A 27,660-nucleotide genomic window follows, 5' to 3' on the forward strand; every position below is an offset into this window, starting at 1 on the left:
AGTACCTGACCTGTTGGCACCCTGATCTCAAGACTTCCAGTCTGCAGAACTGTGAAAACATAAATTTCCATTGTTTAAGCCAGCTACTCAGTCTGACATTTTTGTTATGGGAGCCCAAGTTGACTAATACAGGCACCCAGTATAACTCCCCTATGGCAGGTTACCACAAGGTCCTTCTTCCGGGTCAAGCAGACTCTGACTAGCAAAAATAGTAATATACTGATCTTTTATTATTCCACGCTCAATCTTGATTTCAGTTTAAAGTAGGTTTTTAACTGGTTTTTGCTTTTTCAAATAAAAATATCAGCCCAGGTATCTTGAATCTCACAATCAATTCAGGAGCATTACAAGAATACAGAAAAAAAGTTTTTAGTGAATTATAAGGGAGAGAAAAGCTGATAAATCATATAGTCAAACTCAAGCAGTAATCCTTTTAATTTTTCATACTTTATTCTCTATATTGATAGGTTAAGAAAGTGAAATCTTCCTAAGTACTGATTCATAGATAATGCTTATAAGCAGCACACAAAACATTCAGTTTCACAAAGAGTAATATCCAGTGATCCCTTTAAATGCAATTTTAATCCTTACTTTCAGCTAAGTGCAAGAATAATACAATGAGCTAAATACACACAAAACTTGTGAACTACAGAAGTGGTTTCCATAGCCACACATGGTTTTAGTCAAGTATGCATTTTCAGAATAAATAAATACTAACAAATATGTTAATAAAACACTACCCCAAATGCTTACCTGCCATCAACTTTTCAGCAATGCCATTCCTGCTACTGAAAGCACTTTCAGAAGTTTTAATCTGACCTGGGAAAATGAGTTCTTTTAAAATCTGACAAACAGTATAGTATACACCCCAAAGATTTTTAATCCAGTATGTCTTCCAACACAGAACCATTCATAGGAAATGCTTAGTTTCTCAAAAAATAAAAAAATTACTCTTATCTAAAGAAGAGTACTAAAACAAATCATCTTAAGACAAATAAACACTCCTACAAAACGCTGTATTTTCTAATATTGTTTTCTCCTTAAAAGAAACACAAACCAGTTCACCATCTTTTAATAACTTACACTACTTTGGTCTAAAAGCTTTAGAAATATATGAAACACATCTTAGCTATCAAAGCCAAAGGTGCCATTTAGATTTCACATATTAAACAGCTACAGTACAACCTACAATGGCACAAATATACATAAATATTAATTCATCATTGAGAGGGTCAAGAGTCAGAAGAAACTAAATGGTTTGCAAACCAAAGGTACTTTGACTTACATGTGGTCATTAAAATCTAATATGTAATTCAAGTAGGGTAATATAATGGCAGGTAATTAAAGGCTCATATATCACTCTAAAATTGAAAACATGAAAATAAAGCCTGAAAACTTTGTGGTTCTCCATTTTTCATTCACATGGTTAGGTATCAGGGCCTTACTGTGGAAAATACAGTTATTAAGTATGGTTTCTCCAGAAGATAATGAAGCTTCAGAAAGTACAAAAGGTGTCAAGATCCATAGTTTGCTTCATCAAATGCTTTTCTAGCGCGTTTCAATTCTTCATTCATAGTAAGCAGATCTTTAACCCTAGCAAACTTTCTTGGGTCCTTTCGAATCAAGAAGACGATATCTTCAACTTGTACCCGACCTTGTCTTCCAATTGACATTGCCTTATGAGTCTATTACAAAGAAACATATTAAATTCAATTAATTTTTCAAAAATCTAACGTTTTATTTTTTTAATTACAATGCTAATGAGTTTGAAGCCTTCTCTTCTAATTATTATAGCTATTCATTTGTGAATTGTCTTTCTATTAATGTTCTTTGTCCACTTTCTACCATTATTAGCAATGTTTCAGTGCTATATAGACATTTTTTACACTAAAGACATTAAAACTATCAAATCAATTGATGTTTCTTTTTGTATTTTGATATACATAGTTGATCTTCATTTGTATAAAATGATTTTGTAATTTCTCTGTAACCACCCACTTCATTTAAACTTTGTGTCCATCTTGGTAGCTAATAAATATTGATGGCTTTCCTTTAGACAAATCTCATCCCCTACCATTACATAGTCATACTGTGTAAAACCAAAAACTCCTTGCAGCATTATTTCTAATGACTGAAAAAAAAGAAACTAAATATTTAATAAGGCACTTAACAAATTTGAGTACATCTAGCCAATTAATATTGTGAAGCCATCAAAAATATTAAAAGTATTATGCAGTGACACACAGAAATGTGGTAGACTTACCCAAGTGAGAAAGCAGGCTCTATGACTGTATGTACTACATGATTTCAATTTTGTAAAGTTTTAAAATATGTGTAAAAAGACAAAAGAATATTCACAAAAATCTCAGCATCAGTTATCCCTTGGTAGAAGGGTTATAGCTTTTTATTTTCTTCTGGGCACTCTTTAATACTTTCTAAATTTAATATTACTTTTATAAGCAGAAAAAGATTTTTAAAAATGCATACTCTCTGACCCAGTAATTTTACTTCTATTATTCTTTTTGAAGGAAATAATCCAAAACAAAGGGTAAAAATTCACAGGAACTGAACACAGCCAAACTCCATATACCCATATACATGCATATATATCTCCCTCCATCCTTAATGATAAACGGTAACCAGACACTTCCACAAAACAGGGACTCAAATGAATAGTTTTTCAAAAGAATGTCACAGTTCTATTCTAAAAGTTAGAATTTCAAATCCACTCCTCAGTTAACTGAGGCCAGTTAAAAAAAAAAGTCTTACCATTTCAGTGATGAACTCTATGACAAGGTCTTCAAGAATATCTACTGATTCAGTATAAGGATTCTGGTCATCTCCAAACCCATACATCATACACCGTACTATAAAAAGAACAATCATTTTTGTTTACTTAAAAGAACTTGACTTACACTTTTTTCATATTAGAATTGAACCAAGGTATAGAAGATATTGGTATAAAAGTATATTTACATTATATTTGTTGTCTCCAAGTATGAATTTTGGTGTGAAAGGTATTAATCACTAGCTCATAAGCAACTTTTCTTACCTAGCCTTCCCTAGGTAGAAACTACCCTTCTCGCCTAGCTACCGAACCCTGATATCAATATTCTTCCCTAACCTCTATTATCTACTCACCAACAACCCCAGAATACCTTTAAGTAGGAAACTTCTTGGCAGGAAAAGCATGAGTAGCAATGGTTTAAGTTATGTTTTTGGGGGGAGGAGGGCTGGAAAAAAGAAGGCAAAATCCTTTATGATACAACTATAAGGAAGAGGACATAAGAGAAAGCTCCAATTACCTTCTTACAGGAAGAACTGGTTAATCAAAAGGAGAAAGCAAAAGCTTATAATACAGAATCTTGACATTTTATTCCCTGGATCAAAGCAACGCCAGTGAAGCCCTTTTAGGCTTCATAGAAAATGCAAAAGAGAAGAAAAGTATAATACAAAGTAATAAAAGTAACTGCTAATAGGTAAAACCCTTCATGGATCACTGTCTTCTCTTGGTGAAAGGGCTTTCGTACCTCAATGAAGCTGAGTCATGCACACAGAGCCATGCAAGACGGATGGGTCATAGTGGAGAGTTCTGACAAAACGTGATCCAGTGGAGGAAAGAAAAGCAAACTACCACAGTATACCTGCCACTGAGAACCCTATGAATTGTATAAAGAGGCAAAAAAGATATCACACCAAAAGATGAGTCCCCCAGGTCGGAAGGTATCCAATACGCTACTAGGGAGGACAACTACTAATAGCTTCAGAAAGAATGAAGCAGCTGGGCCAAAGTGGAAACAACACTCAGTTGTGGATGTGTCTGGTGATGAAAGTAAAATCCAATGTTGTAAAGAACAGTATTGCATAGGAACGTGGAATGCTAGGTCCATGAATCAAGGTAAACTGGATGTGGTCAAGCAGGAGATGGCAAAGAGTAAACACCAACATCTTAGGAACCAGTGAACTAAAATGGACGGGAGAGGGCGAATTTAATTCAGATGACCATTATATCTACTACTGTGGGCAAGAATGCCATAGAAGAAATCAAGAAGGCCTCATAATCAACAAAAGAGTCCAAAATGCAGTACTTGGGTGCAACCTCAAAAACAATAGAATGATCTTGGTTTGTTTCCAAAGCAAACCATTCAATATCACAGTAATTCAAGTCTTTGGCCCAACCATTTATATATCCCTTACTATGTGCCAGCCATTGTTGTAAGCTCATTTAATCCTCATGACAATTCTGTGAAATAGAAACCACTATTATCCCCATTATATACAGATGAGAAAATTGAGGCACAAAGTTAAGTAATTTACCCAAGGTCACACAGCTAGTGAGACTCAACTTGAATTTAAACTCAGAGAATCTGGCTCCAGAATCTATACTCCTACCCACAACACTTACATTTCTTCGTAATTTAGGGCAGATGGGATCCATATGGCTTCTTATCCTATAGTCTATAAATTCCCAATCAGTCCACAGACAAGCTTTGAGAAGTCCTGGAACCCTACTGAAATTATATAGAAAAATTTTATACATTACTTGTGTGTGCACTTTTTCTGGAAGAAAAATCAATTTGGATCAGATTCTCAAAGGGGTATAGTATATATGTGTATGTGTGTGTGCTTAGTCGCTCAGTCATGTCCAACTCTTTGCAACCCCATGAATTGTAGCCTGCCAGGCTCCTCCATCCATAGGAATTCTCCGGGCAAGAATACTGGAGGGGGTTGCCATGCCCTCCCCCAAGGGACCTTTCCGACCCAGGGATTGAACCCAGGTCTCCCCCACTGCAGGCAGATTCTTTACCATCTGAGCCATCAGGGAAGCCCAAAAGGGGTATATAAATACTAAGAAATTCTGTCATGTTAGAAATGTTTTCTATTTTGATCTGACTGCTGGTTGTAAGTATATACAAAATTCATCAAGCCGTTCAGTAAAGATTAGTATAATTCACTGTATGTAAGTTTTACGTTTAAAAAAGGCGGGGGGGCGGGGGGCGGGAATTAGGCCTTTAAAAAAGGCCCTTTAAAAAAGGCCCTGGTCGTCCAGTGACTAAGACACTCCACGCTCCCAATGCAGGGGGCCCAGATTCCATCCCTGGTCAGGGAACTATATCCCACATGCTGCACCTAAAGATCCAGCGTCCAGCAACAAAGAGCCAGCACAGCCAAATATGTAAACAACAAAAGAAAGAAAAAAAAAGGGAAGGGACTCCTAGAACACTTCTAAAAGTAGGAAGGAGTACATTAAGAATAAGTCCTAAAAAAGAAAAGAGTAATTCCTACTTAGGAGAAGCAAAAGCAGGCAGAACTAAGAAGAAAGCAGACCAGGCCCGTGGAAGAAAAGAAAGGGATGACCTAGAAGCCAGTCTGGGATAGAGAAGTGCCCTGGAGGGTTTATCCTGGCAAGAATCTTTAGGTTCAGATACAGGAGGGAGAAAACAAACACAAGAGGCAATATTTTCTCCCTTCTCTCTTTTTTGGGTTCTGGAAAAAAAAATTTTTTTTGTTTTTAAGATAATTTCAGACTTAAAGAAGGGCTGCAAAAATAGCATGGAGTTCCAGAATCCCTATATCCAGTTTCCCCTTATGTTAATATCTTACACAACCAAAGACATGTATCAAAACTAAGAAATTAACACTGGTACAAGTACAGAACTTACTCAGACTGTACCAGTTTTTCCACTAGTGTACTTTTTCTGTTCCAGGATCCCACACTATTTAGTTGTTGTGTCTCCTTAGTTTCCTCTGTTCTGTAACAGTTCCTCAAACTTTCCTTGTCTTTTACAACCTTGACACTTCTGAAGAATACTGGTCAGTTATCTCGTAGCGTGTCCTTCAGCTTCGGTTTGTCTGATGTTTCCTCATGATTAGGTTGTGCTTATGCATTACTAGAAAGGGAATCACAGTGATGATGGACCTCTTAATGCACCATATCAGGGGTACCTAATGTCAACATTTATTACTGGTGATACTAACTTTGATCACCTGACTAAAGTAATGTCTGCCAGGACTGGATTCTCCACTATAAATTTAATATTTTCTCTTAAATATTTTGAAGAAAATACTCTGTCATTAACATTGTGATGGGGAGAATTCATCAGTAGGGAAATATACTTCACTGGAAAAGGAAAAACCTATTAGATAGGAAGTATGTAAACTGTATTTGGTTAAAGAGTCTGTAAAGACATAAACAAATAGAGAAGTGAATGCTTTGAAATTTTGTGTTATATTAGCAAAAAAAATTTCTTAAAACAAAGAATGTCTAGGAGAACAGATCTTGGTCAAGTAAGATACATGAAAATTCAGGTAAGACAAAGAAACAGCTGTGAAGATTCCGAATTCTTGTCATCACAAAAATAAAGAAATCCAAGTGGAACAAAGGCTCTGGTAAGAAGTATCCAAGCATCACTCTGCGATGCTCTGGTGTAGTAACCTTCTTATGCCTACCTAAGAACTGTGTTAGTCACTCAGTCATGTCGACTCTTTGCAACCCCAAGGACTGTAGCCCCCCAGGTTTCTCTGTCCATGGAATTCTCCAGGGAAGAATACTGGAGTGGAGTGCCATTCTCTCCTCCAGAGGAACTTCCCAATCCAGGGATCAAACCCTGGTCTCTTGCCTCGCAGGCAGATTCTTCACCGTTTGAGCCACAGGGAAGTCTCCGTAAGTAAAACCATATACGAATGGAGTAAATAACATCAGAAATGGAATAATGAGTGGTCAACTTTAGGTAAGAAATTGAGATATAGGAAAGGATTTGAATGGCTTAAAAAAACCAAACTACTTGACTCTGTAGTTTCAAGAGCATTTAGGAACTGCTTATGTCGGAACTGGCATAAGTAAACCAAGTGTTCCATGTGTTGCCTGATCCACACTCAGCCATAACTATGTATAAAGGACCAGGATTGGAAGATGGAGAGCATGTTCTCATGGTGCCTTTCAGGTGCTGGCCTGAATCATCAGTAGTAGAAGCAGCTCTTCTTGCCACTGCCATAAAAGGTTAAACCTGTCTACTGAGGGAGGAGAATAGACCCAAAAGGTGAAGATTTCGAATCTTATGATCTCCATGCCACTGGACTGCCTCACATTGTTCACCATCTTCCTGCCTTGTCCACTGCCTTAGTTCAAAGCCCCAACTTAATTCCTACCCTCAGACCTGTTCAGGATCCAACAGAACCTTCTGCTTACAGTCAAAGGAGTCCCTGCTCCAACTGATGAAAGATAAGGGACAGGTAAAGTAACGGAGGTACGTTCTTACTTAGGACCTGAATTGAAACACTGATCACACGTATTTACTTAAAAAATTTAAAAACGTATGTCTGTGTGAGCCCATATATACACCCACATATATAAACATATAAATTGGGGTTAGGATCATTACTATCTATGAATCACAGGTTAAACAGAATTTATACGCAAGTCTGAGAATACTGTCCCTGCAAAGAAACTCTTAAAAAATCACTGTCAAGTACTACTTACATTCTTTAGAAAAAAGTCTCTTTCTTTTACCCTGTCCACCTTCTGCACCTCCTCCAATTTCTTCATTTTCTTCCTCAAACTGAAAGTTAAAATGTATAGATATGTCAAATACTGCTTCTGACATTTTAATAATTAACATTTTTTTTTACATCTTCAACACCAATATCATGCCAGAAAGCCTAAAACAAGCAGCAAAAAACAATGAAACTTTAGCATTTTGGGGGCATTAAAACTATCTCGCCCAACTTCAGACTCACGCAGGAGTGGCTTCTACAATGCCCCTAACAATCGTACTGCCTCTCCTGGGGGAGTTCCAACGACCATACATTCTTTTTTTTTTTTTTAAAGAAAGTTGGTCTATTTCTAGATAGTTTTACTATTAAAAGAGTTGATATTGAATGAAAGCAAGCAAAACTAGTATTTGTTAAGCATTTCTTACACAGTGCTAAGAACATTCCTCAAGTAAACCTTAAGCCTATTTTATGTCATGAAACCTGAGGCTCAATTACTTGCTCAGTGACTTGAGTCCATTATTTTTCCACTATTTTACAGTAAGTGTACAGTTTTCTTAGCACTTGAATTGTTGTTGCATAATGAGCCCTAACAAATGCTAGCTTTGCCCTCTGATGATTCTCTAAGTGATTCAAAGGGTATCTGGCAAATATGAACCAAAAGTAAAAGGCGGGGAGCCACCTACTCCTCCTGCCCCGCTTACAAAAAGGATGAATCAGAAGAAAAAGGCTAGCCCGGGGAGAAGTCCCCGATTCTCTCAGCAGAATCACCGAGGTAAAGAAGCCCAATTCTCCACTGTGCTTCCGCTACTGTGCTCGAGATAGTAAATTAAAAAGCGGGTTGGAACAGAGGCAGTCACTCACGGTGGGATCCTCTTCTTCATCTGCCATCCCACCAGCCAGCCACCTCCTCGGCGCGCCCGCCTCCCTTGGAGAGCTTTTTACTACTTCCGCTGCCTCATTTCCGGTGATGGGCGGGGCCGGGGCGGGGCCTAGCTGAGCCCGACCTGTGGAAGAGGAACAAGCACGTCCCGCCCAGCGGTGAAACCTGAACAGCAAAGGATAAAGTCTCTGAAAGTAGGAATTAAATATTAGCATAGAAAAGGGATGAGCTAGATGGAGAGTATCTCGTTGTCACCTTGAACTTGCTTCTGCGTATCAGATCACTGCTTCCTGATTCGGTACTGCGAAGCTTTGGATCATTGAGTGGCTAGCCATGGGTGAATTTAAACAATTTGAACAACTTAGAGTTCCACTGTGATTTATTGCCAGGACTTCTCTGGTGACTCACTGGTAAAGAATCTGTTTTCAGTGGAAGACCTGGGTCCGATCTCTGTGTAGGAAAGATCCCTTGGAGAAAGAAATGGCAAACCACTCCAGTATTCTTGCCTGGGAAATCCCAAGGACAAAGGAGCCTGGCTGGCTCCAGTAGAATTCAGTTCAGTCGCTCAGTCGTGTCCGACTCTTTGCCACCCCATGAACCAGAGCACGCCAGGCCTCCCTGTCCATCACCAGCTCCCGGAGTTTACCCAAACTCATGTCCATTGAGTCAGTGATGCCATCCAACCATCTCATCCTCTGTCGTACCACTCTTCTGCCCTCAATTTTTCCAGGCATCAGGGTCTTTTCAAATGAGTCAGCCCTTCGCATCAGGGGGCGAAAGTATTGGAGTTTCACCTTCAACATCAGTCCTTCCAATGAACACCCAGGACTGATCTCCCTAAGGATGGACTGGTTGGATCTCCTTGCAGTGCAACGGACTCTCAAGAGTCTTCTCCAACACCACAGTTCAAAAGCATCAATTCTTCGGCGCTCAGCTTTCTTGACAGTCCAACTCTCACATCCATACACGACTACTGAAAAAACCATAGCTTTGACTAGACTGGCCTTTGTTGGCAAAGTAATGTCTCTGCTTTTTAATATGCTGTCTAGGTTGGTCATAACTTTCCTTCCAAGAAGTAAGCATCTTTTAATTTCATGGCTGCAATCACCATCTGCAGTGATTTTGGAGGCCAGAAAAATAAAGTCAGCCACTGTTTCCCCATCTATTTCCCATGAAATGATGGAACCGGATGCCATGATCTTTGTTTTCTGAATGTTGAACTTTAAGCCAACTTTTTCACTCTCCTCTTTCACTTTCCTCAAGAGGCTCTTTAGTTCTTCTTCACTTTCTGCCATAAGGGTGGTGTCATCTGCATATCTGAGGTTATTGATTTTCTCCCAGCAATCTTGATTCCAGCTTGTGTTTCTTCCAGTCCAGCGTTTCTCATGATGTACTCATGATGTTTCTCATGATAACTTAAATAAGCAGAGTGATGATATACAGCCTTAACGTACTCCTTTTCTTATTCGGAACCAGTCTGTTGTTCCATGTCCAGTTCTAACTGTTGTTTCCTGACCTGCATACAAATTTCTCAAGAGGCAGGTCAGGTGGTCTGGTATTCCCATCTCTTTCAGAATTTTCCACAGTTTATTGTGATCCACACAGTCAAAGGCTTTGGCATTGTCAATAAAGCAGAAATAGATGTTTTTCTGGAACTCTCTTGCTTTTTCGATGATCCAGCAGATGTTGGCAATTTGATCTCTAGTTCCTCTGCCTTTTCTAAATCCAGCTTGAACATCAGGAAGTTCATGGTTCACGTATTGCTGAAGCCTGGCTTGGAGAATTTTGAGCATTGCTTTACTAGCATGTGAGATGAGTGCAATTGTGCAGTAGTTTGATCATTCTTTGGCATTGCCTTTCTTTGGGATGGGAATGAAAACTGACCTTTTCCAGTCCTGTGGCCACTGCTGAGTTTTCCAACTTTGCTGGCATATTGAGTGCAGCACTTTCACAGCATCATCTTTCAGGATTTGAAATAGCTCAACTGGAATTCCATCACCTCCACTAGCTTTGTTCGTAGTGATGCTTTCTAAGGCCCACTTGACTTCACATTCCAGGATGTCTGGCTCTAGGTGAGTAATCACACCATGGTGATTATCTGGGTCGTGAAGATCTTTTTTTGTATAGTTCTTCTGTGTATTCTTGCCACCTCTTCTTAATATCTTCTGCTTCTGTTAGGTCCATACCATTTCTGTCCTTTATTGAGCCCATCTTTGCATGAAGTATTCCCTTGGTATCTCTGATTTTCTTGAAGTGATCTCCAGTCTTTCCCATTCTATTGTTTTCCTCTGTTTCTATGCATTGATCACTGAGAAAGGCCTTCTTATCTCTCCTTGCTATCCTTTGGAACTCTGCATTCAGATGCTTATATCTTTCCTTTTCTCCCCTGCTTTTCACTTCTCTTCTTTTCACAGCTATTTGTAAGGCTACAGTCCATGGGGTTGAAAAGAGTTGGGCACAACTGAGCAACTAACACACACGTGACTTATTGCCAAACTCTTTATTGGTTATTGAGGATATTGTACTTCACTACCAGTTCTCACAGCCTTGTCTAACTCAATGAAACTAAGCCATGCCCGTGGGGCAACCCAAGACAGGTGGGTCATGGTGGAGAGATCTGACAGAATGTGGTCCACTGGAGAAGGGAATGGCAAACTACTTCTGTATTCTTGCCTTGAGAACCCCAGGAACAGTATGAAAAGGCAAAATGATAGGATACTGAAAGAGAAACTCCCCAGGTCAGCAGGTGCCCAATATACTACTGGAGATCAGTGGAGAAATAACTCCAGAAAGAATGAAGGGATGGAGCCAAAGCAAAAAGAATACCCAGCTGTGGATGTGACTGGTGATAGAAGCAAGGTCTGATGCTGTAAAGAGCAATATTGCATAGGAACCTGGAATGTCAGGTCCATGAATCACGGCAAATTGGAAGTGGTCAAATAAGAGATGGCAAGAGTGAATATTGACATTCTAGGAATCAGCGAACTGAAATGCACGGGAGTGGGTGAATTTAACTCAGATGACCATTATATCTACTACTGCGGGCAGGAATCCCTCAGAAGAAATGGAGTAGCCATCATGGTCAACAAAAGAGTCTGAAATGCAGTACTTGGATGCAATCTCAAAAACGACAGAATGATCTCTGTTCGTTTCCAAGGCAAATCATTCAATATCACAGTAATCCAAGTCTATGCCCCAACCAGTAAAGCTGAAGAAGCTGACGTTGAACGGTTCTATGAAGACCTACAAGACCTTTTAGAACTAACACCCAACAAAGATGTCCTTTTCATTATAGGGGACTGGAATGCAAAAGCAGGAAGTCAAGAAACACCTGGAGTAACAGGCAAATTTGGCCTTGGAATACAGAATGAAGCAGGGCAAAAACTAATAGAGTTTTGCCAAGAAAATGCACTGGTCATAGCAAACACCCTCTTTCAACAACACAAGAGAAGACTCTACACATGGACATCACCAGATGGTCAACACAGAACTCAGATTGATTATATTCTTTGCAGCCAAAGATGGAGAAGCTCTATACAGTCAATAAAAACAAGATCGGGAGCTGACTGTGGCTCAGATCATGAACTCCTTATTACCAAATTCCGACTTAAATTGAAGAAAGTAGGGAAAATCACTAGACCATTCAGGTATGACCTAAATCAAATCCCTTATGATTATACAGTGGAAGTGAGAAATAGATTTAAGGGCCTAGATCTGATAGATAGAGTGCCTGATGAACTATGGAATGAGGTTCATGACACTGTACAGGAGACAGGGATCAAGACCATCCCCATGGAAAAGAAATGCAAAAAAGCAAAATGGCTGTCTGAGGAGGCCTTACAAATAGCTGTGAAAAGAAGAGAAGTGAAAAGCAAAGGAGAAAAGGAAAAATATAAGCATCTGAATGCAGAGTTCCAAAGAATAGCAAGAAGAGATAAGAAAGCCTTCCTCAGTGATCAATGCAAAGAAATAGAGGAAAACAACAGAGTGGGAAAGACTAGAGATCTCTTCAAGAAAATTAGAGATACCAAGGGAACATTTCATGCAAAGATGGGCTCGATAAAGGACAGAAATGGTATGGACCTAACAGAAGCAGAAGATATTAAGAAGAGGTGGCAAGAATACACAGAAGAACTGTACAAAAAAGATCTTCACGACCCAGATAATCACCATGGTGTGATCACTCACCTAGAGCCAGACATCCTGGAATGTGAAGTCAAGTGGGCTTTAGAAAGCATCACTACGAACAAAGCTAGTGGAGGTAATGGAATTCCAGTTGAGCTATTTCAAATCCTGAAAGATGATGCTGTGAAAGTGCTGCACTCAATATGCCAGCAAAGTTGGAAAACTCAGCAGTGGCCACAGGACTGGAAAAGGTCAGTTTTCATTCCCATCCCAAAGAAAGGCAATGCCAAAGAATGATCAAACTACTGCACAATTGCACTCATCTCACATGCTAGTAAAGCAATGCTCAAAATTCTCCAAGCCAGGCTTCAGCAATACGTGAACCATGAACTTCCTGATGTTCAAGCTGGATTTAGAAAAGGCAGAGGAACTAGAGATCAAATTGCCAACATCTGCTGGATCATCGAAAAAGCAAGAGAGTTCCAGAAAAACATCTATTTCTGCTTTATTGACAATGCCAAAGCCTTTGACTGTGTGGATCACAATAAACTGTGGAAAATTCTGAAAGAGATGGGAATATCAGACCACCTGATCTGCCTCTTGAGAAATCTATATGCAGGTCAGGAAGCAACAGTTAGAACTGGACATGGAACAACAGACTGGTTCCAAATAGGAAAAGGAGTACGTCAAGGCTGTATATCATCACCCTGCTTATTTAACTTATATGCAGAGTACATCATGGGAAATGCTGGACTGGAAGAAACACAAGCTGGAATCAAGATTGCTGGGAGAAAATCAATAACCTCAGATATGCAGATGACACCACCCTAATGGCAGAAAGTGAAGAGGAACTAAAAAGCCTCTTGATGAAAGAGAAAGTGGAGAGTGAAAAAGTTGGCTTAAAGCTCAACATTCAGAAAACGAAGATCATGGCATCAGGTCCCATCACTTCATGGGAAATAGATGGGGAAACAGTGGAAACAGTGTCAGACTTTATTTTTTGGGGCTCCAAAATTACTGCAGATGGTGACTGCAGCCATGAAATTAAAAGACGCTTACTCCTTGGAAGGCAAGTTATGACCAACCTAGATAGCATATTCAAAAGCAGAGACATTACTTTGCCAACAAAGGTTCATTTAGTCAAGGCTGTCGTTTTCCCTGTGGTCATGTATGGATGTGAGAGTTGGACTGTGAAGAAGGCTGAGCACCGAAGAATTGATGCTTTTGAACTGTGGTGTTGGAGAAGACTCTTGAGAGTCCCTTGGACTGCAAGGAGATCCAACCAGTCCATTCTAAAGGAGATCAGCCCTGGGATTTCTTTGGAAGGAATGATGCTAAAGCTGAAACTCCAGTACTCTGGCCACCTCATGCAAAGAGTTGACTCATTGGAAAAGACTCTGATGCAGGGAGGGATTAGGGGCAGGAGGAGAAGGGGACGACAGAGGATGAGATGGCTGGATAGCATCACTGACTCGATGGACATGAGTCTGAGTGAACTCCGGAGTTGGTGATGGACAGGGAGGCCTGGCGTGCTGGGATTCATAGGGTTGCAAAGAGTCGGACACGACTGAGCAACTCATCTGATCTGGAACATAACTTTGTCAATATATAAATACAAAGCGTTTTTCTATGCTTTTAAGGTACATTGAATTTTCCTGGAATGCAGCTATGAGACAGTAGAAAGTATATATATTGGTCTCTGCCCAAACCTCCTCCTCCCTCCTCCGCCTGCTTTCCTGGCCCAGAGCTCCTAAAATGCTTGTAATTTGTTAGGTGGCTTCCCTGGTGGCTCAGACAGTAAAGCGTCTGCCCGCAATGCAGGAGACCCAGGTTCGATCCCTGGGTGGGAAAGATCCTCTAGAGTAGGAAATGGCAACCCACTCCAGTATTCTTGCCTGGAAAATCTCATGGATGGAGCCTGGTAGGCTATAGTCCATGGGGTCGCAAAGAGTTGGACACGACTGAGGGACTTCACTTCACTTTCAAGAGCAGACAGGGAGGCTTGGTGTGCTGCAGCCCATAGGGTCACCAAGAGTTGGATACGACTTAGCAACTGAACAACAAAGAAGAGCACTAGGACAGTTCTGGTGTAGAGCTGGTCTTTGACATCCACTCTACAATCCCTCAACACACACACACACACAAACACACACACACACACACACACACAGGGCTACTAAAATCCTTGTAAATTTCTAAGTGATAACAGCATTAGGAGCATCTTTTGTTATAATGAGGCAACTCTGGGTGGGCTCCTGGATGGCTCTTGGATGGGAGCTGGTCACCAGAAAAACCAAGCCATGATTAGAAACTTGGAATTGTCAGCCCTCTCCAGTGGAGGGGATAGGAACTAGAAATGGAATTAGTAATTAATCATACCTATACAAAGCACCACAGTTCCAGTAGTAGAAGGTTCAGAGAGTGTCCAGGTTGTGGAACACATCCACTTGCCTGGAGGATGATGCACCCCGAACTTCATGGAGGCAGAAGTCCTGTGCTCAGGACCCTCCCAGACCTTGCCCCATGTGTCTCTTCATCTGTATCCTTTATGATACCCTTTAATAAACTGACAAATGTGTTTCCCTGAATTTTGTGAGTTGTTCTAGGAAATAACCAAATCCAAGGGGGAGGAGGTCATGCAAAACTCTGATTTGTAGCCAGGTCACACAGAAGTTGTGGGTAGCCTGGGGCCCTACTACTATGCATCTAAAGTTAGGAGCACTCTTGTAGGACTGACCCCTTGATCAGTGGGGTCTGACACTGAAAAAAAGGGAAAGTGTTAGTTACTCAGTTATGTCTGACTCTGCGACCCCATGGACTTTAGCCCACCAGGCTCCTCTGTCCATGGGATTTTCCAGGCAAGAAGACTGGAGCAAGTAGTCATTTCCTCCTCCAGGAGGGGTCTTCCCGACCCAGGGATTGAACCCACATCTTTTGCATTGATAGGTGGATTCTTACCACTGAGCCAGCCGGGAAACCCTATTGAAACACATGTTATTATAATTGACTATCTTTATTTTACCTTTATATTATAGTGAGGACATTACATTTTGTAGTTTTGTAGTTATGTGGGTAGTTAGGTTAGTTATTACTGTGAAACAAATTATCCCCAAACTTGGTCTGAAACAGTGACCATTTATCACACAGTTTCTGTGGATCAGGAATCTGAGTGCAATTCAGATGGATGCCTCTGGCTCAAGGTCCTTATGTTGCAGTCAAGGTGTTGGTTGGGCCTCAGTCTGATCTGAAGTATTGATGGGGAAGGATCCACTTCCAAAATCATGCACATTATTGTCAGCAAGGTTCAGTTACTTCAGTTTGTCAGATTAAGGGCCTCAGTTCCTCACTGGCTTTCACCAGAGCCCTCCCTCCATTCCTTGCCATGTCAACTTCCTAGGGTAGCTGACAACATAGCAGCTGGCTTCTCTCAGAGCAGGTGAGGGAGAGGACCAGGAAGAACACCCAAGACTACAGTTTTTTGGTAACCTAACCTAAACTTCGGAGAAGGCAATGGCACCCCACTCCAGTACTCTTGCCTGGAAAATCCCATGGACAGAGGAGCCTGGTAGGCTGCAGTCCATGGAGTCACTAAGAGTCGGACACGACTGAGCGACTTCACTTTCCCTTTTCACTTTCATGCATTGGAGAAGGAAATGGCAACCCACTCCAGTGTTCTTGCCTGGAGAATCCCAGGGACAGAGGAGCCTGGTGGGCTGCCGTCTATGGGGTCGCACAGAGTCGGACACTACTGAAGCGACTTAGCAGCAGCAGCAGCAGTAAGTTATTTTTCAGCATTACCTTCACAAATTCTATAATCCAGTTCCACAAGGCCACTTTCAGTTATTCATGCAACAAATATTTACCAAGTGATGAACAGCACTTTAATGGGACTGTGGCAAAATCATGAAACTTACAGTGTAGGAGGGAGACATGAAAGAAATAGGTTCTGTATGCTTTTAGAAGTTTATGATGGGGAAAGGGGACTCAAGAAGGTCAGCAAAGCCTCCCGTGTGCAAATAATGTTTGAGCTGAGTCCTGAGAGATGTTTGGCAGTGAAAGAGGAAGGGAAAAGGGTCCTGTGCCCCAAACTTGGCCCATCTTCAAAGCTCTGCTTACACTACTTTCCCACTAGGCTACCTTTCTTTTCTATTGAAATGCTACATGCCTTTCAAGTCCAGCTAAACTGTCGGTTCCTCCCTAAAGCCTTTCGAGCTCTCCAGCTGAAAGCACTTCCTTACACTCCCACAGCACTTTTCATTTTCCTTCAATACTTCTTTCTACTGTATTTTCTGATTACTTATACACACAGCTTGTCTCATACACTAAATCTTAAAACTTATTAAGAACAGAGTCTGTTTCTTATTCACCTTTGAGCTCCCAAAGACTCGCACATTCCTTACTCTTAGAAGTTCCACAACAAATATTTGAAGCATAAATTAATGCCTGTTTGACATCCCTTTTCAAATATGTTGTGATTCAAATGAAGCTATTGTTACAAGCTGTGCCTTTGGGACTGGACTTACTCTTTGGTTAAACCAGAATGCCACAGTCATGGTCCCCATGACTGATTAGTGTTCGCCACAGGCACTGCAACAGTCTTAACAAATGGGCCACTGTTCTTGACTGACAGGTCTTTGGCAACAACTGCCCATCCTCCAGTGCAGGCTGAAATGAACTGACGAAGGACTGTCTGAATTGAGTCCCCAGGCAGTGGGGCTCTATTTATTCCTTGCATTTGAGCTGCAAGAGCCAGTGACCTAGACTTCAGCATGAGACTTTGGGACTTTTCAGGACAACAGAAACACTAATGCTTGGAACATGATCGTTAAAGATCAGAATCAGTGGACAGCATCCTAATGTGAGTCAGTGTGATAACAAGGGGAATGGAACTTTGAAGTCAGACAGACTAGCTCTGTGACCTCACTCATGTGCCTTCTTTGAGCCTCAGATTTCTCACTGAATAACTATTCTGCAAAGCAGTTGTGAAGATCAAAGATAATGTCTTTTCATGCACAATGTCTGTGCTCTACTAAAATGTGTTTATTCATCTATCTTCCCCAATATATTTTGTTTCCTGAGGGCAGAGACCCATTTTTTTTTTTTTTGCCTCTATATCTTGCAAAATTTAGCAAAGTGCCCAACACAGAGTAGACAATCATAATTATTTTTTAAACCAAAGAACAACAGTAATACCTAACACTTATGGAGAACATATTTCATGCCACATATTGTTGTAAACAGTAGTTTATTTAATCTTTCAATAACCCTAGAAAGGAGCAATCATTATAACCCAATTTTACAGAGAGAAAGCAGAATATAATTTTAAAAAATATGAAATTCTTGGTATAACTAATTTTGAAATAAAAATCTGGTGAAGCTCATTTTATTCAATAAAAAAAGTAGAACACTTTGAGTATGGAAAAGAAAAAATATGGTGGAGGGAGAAGGAAGGAAGGAAATAAATGTAAGAGTGGGAAGAAAGGGTAGGAAAGAAAAACAGACACACATGGGAAAAAAAGAAAGAATAAGATGCTGTGGAATATCATCTTTTGAAATAATAAGTAAACAACCAATTACCCTTCATAGTTCTTCAACTATGATTTCTTTATCCTAAAACTTTGTTCTTAAACTCTGAGAGTGACTGGGAAAAAAAGACTTATCTTTCAGAGTTGGAGTGGTGTTCCATCTAGTGAAAAATGAGATGAAGTTACCTCCAAAAGAGTAGATATAATGAGCAAAAATATGACAGCAAAGAGTCCATCTGAAGAACACAGAACAAGTCTTTTCACAGCTGCAGCTTGAAGTCTGCATACAGGAAGGCCGTGAATAGCAGGGTAAGGAATTAGATACATATTCAGGAGGCAGAGGCTGCTGTTCAAGGAAACCACAGTCATGGTTTGAAGCAAAATTTTCTAGTTCTGAGTTCAGAAGACCAGAATTATTGTTCAAATCTGATACTGAGCAGTCCTTACCCTAAGCCTTAGATTATCTCTAAAATAGGGGTGATAACACAGTTGTGAGGATTAAATATTATGACAAGGTGTGTTTGCTTCAAAAAGGTAAAAAATGTTATACAAATGTAAGTTTTCACTGTTGAGGATTTAATTGATGCTTAAAGACTGAAATGATAACATCCACTATAGCGATGGATGTAGAATTGAAAAGTGGGGAGTCGGAACAACATTTTGTGGGGGAAAAAAAAAGAGGAGTTAACTGATTAAAAGATAATTTACAAATTCTAAAGTCAGTGATTAGGGGAAAAGGAATATTAATCATAGAAACAGGAAAGTCACAACGGGGCAAGTTTGACTTTCAACCTTTCAGATATCAGAAGAAAATCTACTAGAAAGGTAGGACTGGAACTTGGATAGGACATCAACTTAAGACCTCTATACAGGGAATTCCCTGGCAGTGCAGTGGTTTAGGACTCCACGCTTTCATTGCAGAGAGCCCAGTTGTGCCAAGTGACAAAAAAACAAAAATGAAACACAAAACAAAACTCTACATAGAGGTGATAGTTGAAGCCATGGAACAGAATAGGTCACCAAGTAAGAATTACTAGTGAGAAAAACAGGGTGTGGGTATCTTAGGAACATCCATATTTACATGGAAAAAAGAATCTGGGTAAAGAGAAGACTCTTGAGAGTCCCTTGGACTGCAAGGAGATCCAACCAGTCCATCCTACAGGAGATCAGTCCTGGGTGTTCCTTGGAAGGACTGACATTAAAGCTGAAACTCCAATACTTTGGCCACCTGATGCGAAGAGCTGACTCATTTGAAAAGACCCTGATGCTGGGAAAGATTGAGGGCAGGAGGAGAAGGGGACGACAAAGGATGAGATGGTTGGATGGCATCACCGACTCAATGGACATGGGTTTGGGTGGACTCTGGGAGTTGGTGTTGGACAGGGAGGCCTGGCATGCTGCAGCTCATGGGGTTGCAAAGAGTCGGACACGACTGAGTGACTGAACTGAACTGAACTGAAAGAGAACAATGAAGTTGCAGGTCAAGGAGAATAGCACAATTCCATAGTATGTAACAAAGGAGAATTTTTCAAGATGAAGATGAACTACATGGTTCAGTCTAAGTTAGTGAATATGAATGTTTAGAATATAGAATAGTTTGGGGCTTTTATCCAGCTTTGGTGTAGGGAACTAACAGTTCGTGGCCAGTGATGATGGTGCTGATACTGTTTTAGATAACTGTTGATGAAAAGTTCAAAGGCCAAGACAATTAGGGACTTTTCGGTTTTGTTTTGCTTTTGAGTAGTCCTTAGCAGTTCTTTGGGGCAGGGGGATTTGTCTGTGTGTATGGGCACAAAATCATTTGCTTTGTCTTATTTGTTCTGTATGTCGTCTTCGTTTTTTGTTCTCCGTTTAAGCACATTTTCACAAGAAGTCTGTCCTCCAACAGGCCTTTTTTGACTTGCCCCTCTACTCCAGCTCCTAGGAGGCTTTGGTACCTTTTCTTCGGCGTAACCAAGCAGGTCGCAGCCACCAGATGGCACTGCAGCAAGAGGTGCAGAGGGTCCCTTCAGGACTTTGACAACCGCGGACCAGCTGTAACCTTACAGTTTCAACCTCGAATGATTCAGTCGCACTTTCGCCCTGGCTCTAATAAAGAAGATCGAGTTGTGTGGAATTAAGGATTTCAATGCAGAAACGGGATCTGTAGCTTTGTCTCCTCCGTTCTGCGCCACCGTTAAATTGAAGGTGTTTTTCGTCAAGTTGTGAAAATGTGAGAAAGGCTACCCCAATATCGCCGTTTCCTGGCTAAAGTGGCCGAGACGGCCCCACTTTATCTAAATACGGGAGATAACCGAGACCATCCTGACATTTTAAAGAAAAATTCATACAAACTGGCAATTACCAAAACGTTTCCCGACAACGTGGAGCTTTAGCACATGAAATACGCAACTTGTTTTTGTTATAAGGTTCCTAATTTCATTTGAAAGTTCAGATGCAGCCTCATTATCCAGATTTCCATACGGAGTAAGAACGATCCGCGCAGCAAGCGCTGTCCCAGAGGCTGCAGGCGTCGCCTCAGGACCCCAGTTGTCTGCGTTCTCTTACGTGGAAGCTTGAGAGACTTCTCCATTGCAGGGGGGCTGCTGCACACACACAACCAGAGCAGCTGCCACAGCGAAAAATAAAGTGCAAAACTGCAAGCCTTTACCTTTTCCGGCTCAGACGGTAAAGCGTCTGCCTGCAATGCATGAGACCCGGGTTCGATCCCTGGGTCGGGAGGATGCCCTGGAGAAGGAAATGGCAACCCACTTCAGTACTCTCGCCTGGAAAATCCCATGGACCGAGGAGCCTGGTAGGCTACAGTCCATAGGGTCGCAAAGAGTCGGACACAACTTCAGTTTCTTTCACTTTACCTTTTCAAACACAACGACGGGAGCAGGTCAGATTAGCCCCAGCACTAAATCTGCAGGGGCACCCAGAAGATATTGTTTACCATGGCCACGAAGGACGCCTTCTGGACAGCTTTCTTCTCACCCACACCTTTTCTTGCGAGTTCCACCCACGCAGGTTCCCCTAGCTCGGTAATCTCCTAGCCACGACTGATTGCGTTTGGCGCTCGCCTCCCTTCCCTTGCGCCTGCGTAGTACGGCTCCTGCCCGTTGCCGCGGCCCGGATCGGGAAGTGTCAGGTGGGAGCTGGGTTCCCCCGGTCTTCACCGCTACCGCCACTGACCCCTCCCCCGGACTCCCTATCCAGGACCGGGCCCAGCCGCCATGACGAACGGTGAGAACCAATGCCCAGAGCAAAGGATGGGAGTCCAGTACACTAGGGAAAACGTGGCGGGCGGAGCCCGATTGACGTGGCCGTTCTCCCCGCCCCCTCCCATCGGAGTCCTCCCTTTGGCTTCTCCGTGTCCCTAACTCCTGTTTCCTGTACTACTCCGCGGGTTCCCCCGTCGCGTGCACATCTAGAACCCCCAGTGCCTCTTGTGCCCACACCCCGAGTCCTTGGTCCCTAGCCTGTGTTTTCACTTCTCTCTTCTAGAAGTTCGTTTTGGCCCTTACAAGCCGTTTCGCGAGGCCACTCCTGGTTGAGCTGTTGCTGTGAAGTGAAAGTCGCTCAGTCGTGTCCGACTCTTTGCGACCCCATGGAATATACAGTCCATGGAATTCTCCCGGCCAGAATAATGGAGTGGGTAGCCTTTCCCTTCTCCAGGGGATCTTCCCAACCCAGGGATTGAACTCAGGTCTCCCACATTGCAGGCAGAGTCTTTACTGTCTGAGCCACCGGAGAAGCCCGAGCTATTGCTGTAGCACCAGGGAAATGAGAGAATCCTCACAGCCCTCTGTTAACTCATACTTTCGGATAGTAGGCATCTTGGGAAGACCAAGAAATCGTAGAGGGTTTTTAAGGCCCACAGTTTTGGGGGGGGGGGGGGTGAACGTGAATCCTAAAAAAAAAGTTCTTATTTTGTTAAAATGCCAGAAAGCTTTCTTTTATTTGATTCTAAAGTCTTGCCTGGGCGATCCCATCTGGAGACCGTAGCGAAAGTTGCAAGGGTTGGGTACTGCGTCTTCTAAAGTTGTGGCAGTTGCCACCCTGTTTATCTGACCTAATTTTGCAGGCCTCTTCGAACACGATTATATAGACAACGATTTCCCCGTTCCAGCGAAGGACAGGAAACGAGGCCTTTGTGTTCTTTAGAGTCCATCTTACTGGAAAAAAGATGACAAGGCCTCTTACACAGTATGATTAGAGGGGCATAGGAGAGTATTTCTCAAAAAGTACCTTTTCCATAAGCCTTTCACCTCGTGACTTTTGGCTTTGCAAAAACTTAGAGGAGGAGGAGATTAGCAGGTAAAGGTATTGTTCATCCTAAAAACTTGGTATATGTATTAATTTACTGGACTGTTGCTGTGTGACATCTAGCTGTGAGATAGTTTTACTGGAGGGAGAGAGGGAGATAGAGTGGTCCAGAACTGGGAGATGCTGGTTGTGTCAAATATTCTTTTGAAGCTTTCTGGACAGTCAGAGGTCTAAGGTTACTAGACACAGTACAGGAACGGTCATCACCTAGAGGAAAAAGTCATCTGAACTGAGAAATAAGGAAGCAATTGAACACATAGTAATTAATGAATAAATTTTAGTCACCGTTCCCCCCTTTGTGGTCTGATTGTTTTTTTTTCCACTTAGATGATTCATTGTGCTTACCAGACATAGCTCAGTTTACATATGTAAGAACTAGAACTATGTGTTCAAAGCTTTTTTCTCACACTTGTTCCACCACGATGAAGCCTCAAAAAAAATTTTTTTTGGCTTGTTTGTTCTCAAGAATCTGTTACTCTGGCAGAAATTTGGTTTGTAAGTAGAGTATGATGCATGAAGTGTAAGACAAAACACAGGAAAATTAGTCATATGATTTCTAACTCTTGCAGTTTCCATTAAGCTTTTGCCTTATCATATTCATTACCAACAGATGAAGGTCTGAAAGACTTGGCTAAATATCTAGCTCTTCTTTATCACATGAGTGATTTATAGTAAGAGCACATTTCAATCTCTCAGCTCAGGCACCAAGGATTCTTAATACTTCTCTCAACATGTTGCCCACACTGGCCATTCCTGGCAAGCTGATTCCACATTAACTGGCACACTCTTCTCAGAACTTGCATTTCTTGAAAGGAGAGGGAAGAAGGCAGTGAGATCTTTGTAAGGGGCATTTCTCCATGATTTGAGGGGACAAAAAGGTAACCTTGTTAGTCCCAGGACCTTGGCTCCTTCTTGTCAGAGCTGGCACTGCCACTGAGGTCACCACCTTGGTATTATATCACATTGTGTTCTCCAGTGGCATTACTTGTCCCAAGCTGGATTAGCACCTAAGGCTTTCTTCTCTTCCTGTAACAGTGTACTCCTTGGATGGGATTCTGGTGTTTGGTTTGCTGTTTGTTTGCACCTGTGCCTACTTCAAGAAAGTACCTCGTCTCAAAACCTGGCTGCTCTCAGAAAAGAAGGGAGTTTGGGGTGTGTTTTACAAAGGTAAGATCATATCTGTTCAGGGAGAGGAAGTTGCCATCTCTGGACAGTGAGGTGCTGCCAAGTGAAGGTGGGACAGGCTGGGATTATATTTGGTTCAACTTTTACGTAATTGTTTGTTTTAGCTACAAAGTAATTTTAATATTCTCTGTGGCATAAAAGTGTATAATTTAAACAATTTTAGACTGGACTGGAATTGTTGGGAGTAATATTTTCCCAGTGAAAAGTTGTTTTTTTTTTTCCCCGAATTTCTGGAAGAATATATTGGAGATTTTTTTTTTTTAAGTATTGTTTTTATTAACTCAGATGCTTTTTTACTTTTTATTTTGGGCACCTTCATCTGGACTCCTATTTACCTAAGTATTTTTTCAAAATAGGGCAAAATTTAAACTAATGATATATTCACGTAAAACCTAGGGCTTAAGGGTAGTACTTATTTATTTTTTTTTAATATTTTTATTTACTTATTAATTTGCTGAGTCAAGTCCTGGTTGTGTCATGTGAGTTGCAGCTCATAGACTCCAGTGCTGTTAATTTGCTGAGTCGAGTTTTAGTTATGTCATGAGAGCTGCAGCACACAGACTCTCCAGTTGTGGCACATGGGCTCAGTAGTTTCTGTGCATGCGTTTAGTTGCCCCACAGCATGTGGGATTTTAATTCCTCCACCAGGGATCGAACCCAAGTCCCCTGCATTGCAAGGCAGATTCTTAACCACTGGACCACCAGGGAAGTCCTGAGTAGTATTTAAATACGTTCCTGGATGGGTTGATTCTTGAGATCCTTAACAGGTCTCTTTATCTGTGACTAAAGATTTCAAAATATCACCTTGAAAGTGAGGACTTATATAAGGGGCAAGGTGTGATTCCTTTTCTCTTTTTATTATTTCCTGCCAGCTGCTGTAATTGGAACCAGGCTGCATGCTGCTGTGGCAATCGCCTGCATTGTGATGGCCTTCTACGTCCTGTTTATAAAATGAATTCTGAAGCATCCATTTCATCAACCGCCAGCCAAGGGGACAAAGGTGAAGAACCTGTCAGGAGCCTGGGCGCAGCATAGGAAAGCTCAGCTAAAATCATCGAAGTCCCCAGGATGACACCACAGCATCTTCCCCTGCTTCCTGTGGGGAAAACTCCTCATGATTACAAACATTATTTATGCTTCAGGGGACTACAGAAAGCAAACTTCCTTTGACCTGCTTGTAAGTCAGTCCTCAGCAGAGAGCATATAATGTCCAGATAAATTACTCCCCTCGGTGATACAATTCCATACCTCCTGCTTAAAAACTGATACCTATTTTGTTCTTCAGCCCCTCATCAGGCTTTTTTCAAACTGAGGCTCATTAGGGGAGGATATAGGCTGTGTTCAAACTTATTGGAAAGAGAGATAATTTTTAAGACTTGACTTTTATTTTTACTGTTTTATTTGGATGTGATAAATTGCAGGAGTGCTGGGAGGGTGGGGTTGGGAGGCTGAGTGGGAAATAGTAGTTAAACAATGCCAAGACATTGTTTTGGCTTTGGAAATTTATCTTTCACATACCCACCTGGGAACATAGAGAGGCAAGATCCTCACTGCAAAAAGAAACAGTGAAAATAGCTCTGCTGTGTGCTGGAGCTCAGGAGTTTTGCCAAAACAATCTGGGCCTACATAAGATTTGGAAATTATCTGTCTATGGTGAGACCTGAAAGGAGTGATTTAGACAAGAAACAATGTTCCATTCAGCAATATTCCCAAAAGGAAACTTCACCCCTTCAAATGGTATATGGAAACTGTTGCTATTTTCCTAAAATTTTAAAAATTTTTTCTAAATGACTGAGTGCTAAATACTGTTACTCAGTTTTAAATGCCACCACTAAGGGAAAGAGAAACTATTGAAGAAATAATTATTTAATATATTTGCAGTTGGGGTAGAAGAAATAAATACGTTTAGTGTATTAATTCATATGCTAGTAAAGTCATCTAGAATTTATTGGGATGTTAGATGGAAGTTTTGTCATGTTACTGAAGATACAAACTTATTTTTTGTTTGGGTTATTATGGCAATTTTCAGTCAATTGTGTTTTTTGGTTCATTTTAAATTTTGTTCATGTTGCAGTACTCTTTAGCTGTCTCTTGGAAATTATAAGAACATTAGAAATTTTAATGAGAAATTGATGGCACTCATATGCATGTTTGTACAGTTCATACAATCCATGAATAAATGAGAGTGTCTTCTAAAGTAAAGGAAAACCCAGGTTTCCAATTGAGATTGATGGATGAGCTTTTCCATGGAGTAAACTCCTGAGCAAATAGTTTTAGATGACTCTTATATTTGAAGGGAAGACTTCTCCATTCCCTCCTTCTTATATCTACAAAAGGATTAACTGTCGCATTTATGAAGCCTAGAATTTCTCTTAAAAAAAACTGGTCAAATTATTGTAAAGAGCAAGCATAGACATAGGTCTACCAGTTGAACTGCTCATTAAAGTAAAACTTGACTATGGACAAGTTGGCTGTGGTTGATCCCTTTGTGGTAGTAAATTGTCTTTTGTCTTATTCCAAAAGAACAAAAGCTGCTAGGAAGTTTAGATTCTGAAACACTCAGTTTAGTGCTTTGAGGGTTCCTAGAAGTATAGAAAGTCATCAAGTAAACACTACATGTCTAATCATCATCTCTGGCTGTTATCTCCAGAATTGGTCTACAGGGTAAATTTCAATGATTCCTATATTTTCATTGTCATTTCTGAGACTTTTTCACACAAGAGAAAGGAAAGCTAGTGGAACAGAAAGAGTTACACCTTGTGGGTGTCAATTTGGAACCTGTTGGCCAGCAGGAATGTCACTCCCTGGAAATACAGGTTCAGCGTGTTTTGCACTTGTTATTTTGTAGCTTTAATGACTTTTGTTTCCTAATAGGGCTAATAACTTAGAGCTTCTTCATATTTTAAACTAGTTCCATTTCACAGTTCAAATCAATTTTTACAGCTTCCTGCGTGGGTCATCTTGACCTGAACTCTTGAATTGTTATATTTTGAGATGTTTTCATACCAGAACATACCAAAAAGTGCATGGAGTAAAGGTAATTTACAGCAAGAAACAAATACACAGCTTGTTTCATTTCTTTATATAAGCAGATAAGCAGAAACTTGTTTTATTCATTACTTTGATTGATGTATCATAAATTTTTGACTGAAAATTGTAGGAAGTTGTTCCTCTAAGAGAGTCTTTTAGGGGTGGAAGCATGGGGATAGCAGTATTGCCTCAGATTCAAACTGGCATCATCATAAATGTTGTATGCCAGGGTGGAATGAAGTCAGCTTTTTATAGTTGAAATAAAATTTTTTATTCATCATTGTCTGCACAGTCCTTGAAAATAAAATTTTTCCCTACCGTTTTTGTCCATTTTTGTCACATGCATACTGAATTGTTGAACTTTGTTTAATACTCTCCTGGGCTCTGCCTATAGTATACCTTGTTAGTTTGCATTAGTGAATACTGTCAGTCCTGTTAACCCCATGTGATGGTCATTGAATGTATGATGTATGTATGATACAGTTCAGAATCAACGAAGGCATAGCTCTCTCCTTTGAGGGTGTGTGTGTGTGTGTGTGTACATGCATATAGAAGTTATAACCAACCTAGATAGCGTATTCAAAAGCAGAGACATTACTTTGCCAACAAAGGTCCGTCTAGTCAAGGCTATGGTTTTTCCTGTGGTTATGTATGGATGTGAGAGTTGGACTGTGAAGAAGGCTGAGCACCGAAGAATTGATGCCTTTGAACTGTGGTGTTGGAGAAGACTCTTGAGAGTCCCTTGGACTGCAAGGAGATCCAACCAGTCCATTCTAAAGGAGATCAGCCCTGGGATTTCTTTAGAAGGAATGATGCTAAAGCTGAAACTCCAGTACTTTGGCCAGCTCATGTGAAGAGTTGACTCATTGGAAAAGACTGATGCAGGGAGGGATTGGGGGCAGGAGGAGAAGGGGACGACAGAGGATGAGATGGCTGGATAGCATCACTGACTCGATGGACGTGAGTCTGGGTGAACTCCAGGAGTTGGTGATGGACAGGGAGGCCTGGCATGCTGCGATTCATGGGGTCGCAAAGAGTGGGACACGACTGAGCGACTGAACTGAACTGAATATATACATACGTGTGTATATTTGCTCAGTTACGTCCAACTTT

General features: G+C 41.1%; 2 protein-coding genes and 1 long non-coding RNA gene across 5 annotated transcripts; 1 reads left to right on the forward strand and 2 right to left on the reverse strand.

Moving 5' to 3' along the window:
• Positions 1-428: 428 nt before the first annotated feature.
• TAF13 (TATA-box binding protein associated factor 13) lies at positions 429-8,422 on the reverse strand. 3 transcript variants are annotated; one of them, XM_086391580.1, is made up of 6 exons: positions 8,356-8,422; positions 7,481-7,559; positions 5,664-5,891; positions 4,406-4,511; positions 2,770-2,867; positions 429-1,685 (listed from the first exon to the last, which is right to left on the reverse strand). In XM_086391580.1, the coding sequence occupies exons 5-6, from the start codon at positions 2,857-2,859 to the stop codon at positions 1,515-1,517; spliced, it is 261 nt and encodes an 86-aa protein (XP_086247706.1). In that variant the 5' UTR covers positions 2,860-2,867; positions 4,406-4,511; positions 5,664-5,891; positions 7,481-7,559; positions 8,356-8,422; the 3' UTR covers positions 429-1,514. The 3 variants fall into 3 exon arrangements, with proteins under 3 accessions (XP_086247706.1, XP_086247705.1, XP_086247704.1); XM_086391579.1 differs by lacking the exon at positions 5,664-5,891; XM_086391578.1 differs by lacking the exons at positions 4,406-4,511; positions 5,664-5,891.
• Positions 8,423-17,727: 9,305 nt separating this feature from the next.
• On the reverse strand, positions 17,728-21,053 carry LOC147375970 (uncharacterized). Its single transcript, XR_015160608.1, has 2 exons — positions 20,880-21,053; positions 17,728-20,751 (listed from the first exon to the last, which is right to left on the reverse strand). It is a non-coding gene; the product is annotated as an uncharacterized LOC147375970 (long non-coding RNA).
• A 67-nt stretch (positions 21,054-21,120) lies between these two features.
• Positions 21,121-26,865, forward strand: TMEM167B (transmembrane protein 167B). Its single transcript, XM_086391607.1, has 3 exons — positions 21,121-21,249; positions 23,368-23,499; positions 24,390-26,865. The coding sequence occupies exons 1-3, from the start codon at positions 21,240-21,242 to the stop codon at positions 24,470-24,472; spliced, it is 225 nt and encodes a 74-aa protein (XP_086247733.1). The 5' UTR covers positions 21,121-21,239; the 3' UTR covers positions 24,473-26,865.
• The last annotated feature ends 795 nt before the right edge of the window (positions 26,866-27,660 follow it).

The sequence above is a fragment of the Bos grunniens genome, chromosome 3 (assembly GCF_055505025.1).
Source record: "Bos grunniens cultivar Pamir isolate PY7600 chromosome 3, Bosgru_T2T1.0, whole genome shotgun sequence".
NCBI classification, from domain to species: Eukaryota; Metazoa; Chordata; class Mammalia; order Artiodactyla; family Bovidae; genus Bos; species Bos grunniens.